Source organism: Phaethon lepturus, unplaced genomic scaffold (genome assembly GCF_000687285.1).
Source record: "Phaethon lepturus isolate BGI_N335 unplaced genomic scaffold, ASM68728v1 scaffold14525, whole genome shotgun sequence".
In the NCBI taxonomy this organism is placed as follows: Eukaryota; Metazoa; Chordata; class Aves; order Phaethontiformes; family Phaethontidae; genus Phaethon; species Phaethon lepturus.
The window spans coordinates 1-6,341 of NW_010538455.1; the positions used below are offsets into that span (position 1 = coordinate 1).

Sequence of the window (6,341 nt, forward strand, 5' to 3'; positions counted from 1 at the left end):
GGGGCCGGGAGGGCGCGGGGCTCCCGGGCGGGGACGCCAGGCCACCCTTGTCCTCCTCAGGCCCCGACCGGCTCCAGCCCCTCGGCGAGGACCAGATGTGCTTCTGAGCCTGGCTAGGCCCCACTGCGACATGTTCAACCCCGTCAGCCCCCTGGCCACCAGCTACGCTGAGCATTGCTGTCTGCACCCACCCCACGGACCAGCTCCAGGTGCCCCAGGGCCACAAGGTTGGTCATAGCCCTCTTGTCCTGGCCAGTGTCTGGGCCTGAGCAGTGCCTGGCATGGGCACCCAATTTCTGATTCAGGTCTTAGGTTCATTGGGTGAGGGGCACCCAATTTCTGATTCAGTCCTTGGGTTCAGGGATGCTCTGGGGATTTTCTCTCCCCCTTGTGCCGCCCACCCTAATACCTGTCTTCCTCCTCCCTTCTGCCAGGACTTGATTTCCCCTTATGCCATCAGTCAAACCTCATGAGCAGTCACCGTGGTTATGGGTTGGTGCCAGGAACTGAGCACCCAGGCAGTGGTGATGGTAAGTCTCCAGTCTTGGGAGAGCATGGGGCAGGCAGGAGTTCTACAAGGGGTTTAGGCATCTCCTGGGAATTGTGCTGATTGTGTCAGGAGCGCAGGTGTGTGTGCTGAGGGGGTTGGGTAGTATTTGGGACAGTGGTGCTTGTGATGAAGGAGAAGACTGCTGGAGCTTCAGGTATCTTTCCTGGAACAGTGATTCCTGTGTTGTCTGTGGTCAAGGGGATCAGGCACTTTTCTTGGGATGATATCAGCTGTAGCAGGGAGTACATGTGTGTCAAGGGGTTCAGGTACAGCCTAGGAACATTGATGGCTGTGGTAGAGAGGGGGGACACTTTTGAGCCTTGCCACAGTCCAAGGCGAGCAACAGCTATAAACTGCGAGAGGAGTGGCTGGAGAGCAAGCCCTGCAGAAAGGGATCTGGAGGTGCTGACTGGCAACAGGCTCCATAGGAATCAGCCATGTGCCCTGGCAGCCAAGAGAGAAGACTGCACCCTGGGGTGCATCAAACACAATATAACCAGCCGGTCAAAAGAGGTGATTATCCTGCTGTATTCAGCATTGGTGCAGCCTGTCCTTGAGTACTGTGTGCAGTTCTGGGCCCCACCATTTAAGAAGGATGTGAAGGTACTCGAATGTGTCTAGCGGAGGGCAACAAACCTGGTGAAAAAGCTGGAACGCATGCCCTGTGAGGAGTGGCTAAGGACTTTGGGTATGTCTAGTTTGGAGAAAAGGAGGCTGAGGGGTGACCTCATTGTTCTCTACAGCTTCCTGAGCTGGGGAGGTGGAGAGGGAGGTGCTGATCTCTTCTCCCTGTTATCCAGTGATAGAACATGTGGCAATGGCTCAGAGCTGTGCCAGGGGAGATTTCGACTGGACATGAGGAAGCAGTTCTTTACTGAGTGGTTAAACACTGGAACAGGCTTCCCAGAGAGGTGGTTGATGCCCCAAGCCTGTCAATGTTTAAGAGGCATTTGGACGATGCCCTTAATAACATGCTTTAACTTTTGGTCAGCCCTGAATTGGTCAGGTAGTTGGACTAGATGATCACTGTAGGTCCTTTCCAATGGAAATACTCTATATGGAAATATTCTATTCTATTCTGTTCTGTTCTGTTCTAAATCAGAAGTTAACCGGCACACTCGGGGTACTCCTCCAGGCTCCAAAGCACCAGTCTTGTGTCCCTGGGGGTTTCTTCAGCCTCCTAGGACCCATGCTGAGAGAAGTGTCCCCCACTCTCTGCTGCCATCCCAGGCTCACGGTTCTCAACGCCCCGTGGTGCAGGCAAACTTGGGAAGAAGCGGGCACTGTCCATCTCACCCCTATCAGACTCTAGCATTGACCTGCAGACGGTAATCCGCACCTCACCTAACTCCCTCGTTGCGTTCATCAACTCCCGCTGTGCCTCTGCCGGTGGCTCCTATGGCCACCTCTCCATCAGCACCATCAGGTGGGCACCAGACTTCAGCCCCGCTGGCATGCATGCAACATGTCAGTCTGGGCCTGAATGCCGATTCACAACTTGGGGAGTGTGTGGGGTGAGGGCTAGGGAAGGCAGGAGCAGAGTGGGACAGTGGGTTAGGGAAGGGGTGGCTGGGAGTTCAGACGCCTGGGATTCCTGGCTCAGAAGACCTACATTTCTGTCCTCTGATGGTGTCATCTGCTCATCCCTCTTGCTCTTTGCAGTCCATCACTGGCGTACCAGAGTCCACCGGGTCAGCAGAAGGGCCAAGGCCACCTCTACAGCCACACCCCCACATCCCCCCCATGTAGCTCCCATGAAAACCTGTCCACCCGCCCAGGGCTCCTGCACCATGCCCCAGCTCGTGGGACCCTCAAACACTGCCAGGTAAGGGAGCCTTGCATCCATATAAATGGTGCATCCTATATAAGCGTTGGTCCAGCGGGCACCTCAGTGCTGACTGCTTTCTACTTTCCCCCTGTCCTGGTAGCAGTTGAAGTTGGAGTGGAGCCTGAACAGCCCTCTGACTGTCAAATACCCAGAGGAGAGATCCGAGGGTGACATCTCCAGTCCAGCTTCCACCCAGGTATTCCCCAGGCCCCAGATACTCCCCAGGCCTTGAGACCCCCTCCACTTCCCCAGGGCTCTACGCTCCTCCCTGGCAGCAGTCCCAGTAACAGGGAGCACGAAGGGTCATACCTGGGAGTGCTTATCTGGCTGTGCTCCCCCAGGACCCCTTGCTGGGGATGCTCGATGTTCGGGAAGATCTGGAGAAAGAGGATGGGAAACCTGAGTCTGAGACTGTGTATGAAACCAATTGCTACTGGGACAGCTGTGCCAAGGAGTTCGATACGCAGGAGCAACTGGTGCATGTGAGTTAGGTCCTGCCTGGCTACACCCAGTCCCAGAACCTGCCCTCAGACTGCTGGCTGACATCCACCTGCATCAACCCTCAACTCCTACTCTAAGACTGTCCTATACTGGGCCACTCCCCTCCCTGTCCCACCCTGAGAACTCATGACACAGGTGCACAGTGTTGGAAGTTGCCCCTAGGAGAGGAGGGACATGCATCCTCCACTTCTTGTGTGCAAGTTCTTTGTGACCCTCCCATACCATATCCCTAGGGGAACACCCAGTCTGACCTTCCTCACCTCTGGGGCAGCTCTCCTGAACCACTGGTACATCCAGACTTCCTCCTTTGCTCTTTGTCTCCCTCCAGACACTCCAGCTCTCCTATCTGGAGGTGGTCTCCCCTCAACCACCCCTCCTTGACCCGCCACACCACCTTGACCCCTACGTCTTCTCTTAGTCCTCCCAAAACAGCCCCCAGCCATCTCCTGTATCCCCTGCCTCCTCTAGACACCATCTGACCATTCTGTTTTCCCCCAACCTCTGGTGTCTCCACCTGCCATCCCAATCTCTCTATGTCTATTTCTCCTATGATATTCTCTTAAGACACTTGTATCTCCCTGGCCCTTGGCGCCCTGCCCAATGCCACCAGTGATGCCCCTCTCTCCTCAGCACATCAACAATGAGCATATCCACGGGGAGAAGAAGGAGTTTGTGTGCCACTGGGCATCATGTTCCCGGGAGCAGAGGCCCTTCAAAGCTCAGTACATGTTGGTGGTACACATGCGACGTCACACAGGCGAGAAACCTCACAAATGCACGGTGAGCTGGCACAAGCCTTTGCAAAGCCTTGGCTAAGTTGTGGTGCCTTGCACCAGGCAGAGCTCAGGGCAGGACGTGAGCTGGCCTGTCTGGTATATGGCATTGAGGGGAACATGTGGTAGGGAAAATGAGGTGGGACAGACAGGGTGGTCAGGAGCATGGTAGTGCATAATAGAGTGGGGTTCATGTGTGGCAGGCCAGAGCCCATGTGATCAATCGCACAGCAGAGATGCACATGAGGTAGAGGTATGTAGCAGGCTGGGTACAGCATGGCCATGTAGCCAGTGCATAGTGAGGTGGCATGACAGGCCAGAAGGGTAAAGGGCTGTGCAGTGGTGCGAGGACATGCACCTGAAGGAGGGCAGGTGTGTTGTGCATTGGTTGGGAGGTATGATAACGTGTCAGTGGCATATGTGCTGTGGGTATGTAGCGTAGGGGTGATGTGGTACTGGGTCTATGGAAGGTGTGATGCATGTTTGACCCTGCTTGCCTGCACAGTTTGAAGGCTGTAACAAAGCCTACTCACGCCTGGAGAACCTCAAGACGCATCTGCGCTCACACACGGGTGAAAAACCCTACGTATGTGAACATGAGGGTTGCAACAAGGCCTTCTCCAATGCTTCTGACCGGGCCAAGCATCAAAACCGCACTCATTCCAATGAGGTACAGACCCATCTGGGGCTTTTTGCACTCATTTGGCCTCCCTGTACGCCTCCTGATTAGTTCTGTACTCTGAAAACTCCCTGCATCCCTGTTTTTGTTTCTGTGTGCCCCAACTTCCTCCTTGCCTGCTCTAATAAAGTATGGTCCGCTGCTCCCTTCCTCAGTCACCTGCATTCCCACCAGGGCCCTTTTACCCGCTGCCCCACTCCCGTGGCGCACCGTCCTTGCATTCTTCCTCTGGCTCCCTATGACCTCCTCCAGGGCACTGCTGTAGCACCTGACATGCCCACTCCAAGGGGACTCGACCTCTTTGATCTCTTCCCACCCTTAGTTCCCTCAGTGCTTGGGCCTACTTGAGAGGGAGGAGAGGGGGATTTATTTCATGCCCAGCTGGTACTTTGTTGGGGGGATCTGTAGTCAGATCTAACACCCTCCCTCCACCATGCCTACCTTTTTCCCCTGACAGAAGCCCTACGTGTGCAAGATTCCAGGCTGCACCAAGCGCTACACAGACCCCAGTTCCCTGCGCAAACATGTGAAGACGGTGCATGGCCCTGACGCCCATGTCACCAAGAAGCATCGAGGGGATGTGGTGCCAGGCCGTGCACTGCCCACCCCCAGTGGCCCCCCAGACATGAAACAGGAGAAAGACACAAATGGCCCCAGTGACGCCCGGAAGGATGACGGCAAACTCTTGGTGCCTGACTTGGCCTTGGTAAGGAGCTGAGGGTGTGATGACAGAGGGAGGCCGGGCCAGGCCTGTTGGAGGAGTCAGTTTGCATGGTAGGGGAGTCACCTCCGCATTTGGCAGGGTGTGGGCTCACAGGTTGCGTTAAGTGTGTAGCGGATATCTGACCCCCTTTTCCTTGGTTAATGTTTTGGGTACCCCCTAGAAGCCGCAGCCCAGCCCAGGTGGGCAGTCATCATGCAGCAGTGACCACTCCCCACTTGGCAGCACCACCAACAATGACAGTGGGGTGGAGATGGCGGGCAACGCAGGTGGGAGCTACGAGGATCTGTCCACACTGGAGGATGTGGTGCCCAGTGAGCCCATGGGCACCTCAGGGCTCATGGCCCTCCACAAGCTAGAAAACCTTCGCATTGACAAACTGAAGCAGATGAGGAAGCCATCAGCTACCAAGGGCCTGAATTTGCCAGCCATCCCTGGATCCGGTGAGACTGTGGTTTCCTCCCACCCAGATGCGGGGCCACTCCCATGTCAAGAGAGGTCTGGTTTGCAGCCAGGAGGTTTCCACACCTTCCTTTCAGTAGTGGTGAACCCCCACATCTGGACTGTGCCCCATCTTTGGGCTGTGCCCCATCTTTGTGCTTGATGATCTTAAAGGTCTTTTCCAACATAAATTATTCTAAATGATCTTCTGCCCCCTCTTTGTTGCCACCACTTGAATCTGCTTCCTGTCCTAGCAGGCACTAGCCATGGAAGAGGCCACATCCTGGTACTGGAGGTGGCTGCCTGTTCCTCCTCTGGCTGCTGGTGCCATGTTGTGTCCCGAATGCCCTGGTGTAACTCCTTTTCTTTCCTCAGGCCTGCCTGGCGAGGTGCCTGGGATCTCCGTGCCGCCGCCAGCTGCCTCGCACCGGCGTATTGCGGAGCTGTCAGCAGCAGAGATGGGCATGCCACTGAACGAGCGCCGGAGCAGCGCCACCAGTACTGTAAGCTCAGCCTACACGGTGAGCCGGCGCTCATCCCTGGTGTCCCCATACCTGGCTGGGCCATGTCTGGGTGGTGAGGCAGGGGCGATGCCCAGTGGGGCAGGCCTGGCAGACGGCTATGACCCCATCTCTCCAGACGAGTCGCGACGCTCCAGTGATGCCAGCCACTGTGGAGGGCTGCCAGGTGTGGGCAGCCTTACCCCAGTTCAGCGCTACCGTCTCAAGGCCAAATATGCTGCAGCTACAGGTGGCCCACCCCCAACCCCACTGCCCAGCATGGAGCGGGTGGGCATGGGTGGCCACAGCAGCTTACCTGGGGACTATCTTGGGCCAGCTCAACCGACC

At 56.3% G+C, this 6,341-nt stretch overlaps 1 protein-coding gene across 1 annotated transcript in view; it reads left to right on the forward strand.

Moving 5' to 3' along the window:
* Positions 1 to 130: 130 nt before the first annotated feature.
* Positions 131 to 6,341, forward strand: part of GLI1 (GLI family zinc finger 1) — an 8,031-nt gene continuing 1,820 nt past the window's right edge. The window contains 11 exon segments of the mRNA XM_010286822.1: positions 131 to 227; positions 435 to 530; positions 1,781 to 1,976; positions 2,213 to 2,375; positions 2,479 to 2,574; positions 2,720 to 2,860; positions 3,510 to 3,659; positions 4,158 to 4,322; positions 4,789 to 5,037; positions 5,216 to 5,495; positions 5,869 to 6,341. Coding sequence (XP_010285124.1) covers positions 131 to 227; positions 435 to 530; positions 1,781 to 1,976; positions 2,213 to 2,375; positions 2,479 to 2,574; positions 2,720 to 2,860; positions 3,510 to 3,659; positions 4,158 to 4,322; positions 4,789 to 5,037; positions 5,216 to 5,495; positions 5,869 to 6,341 — 2,106 coding nt within the window.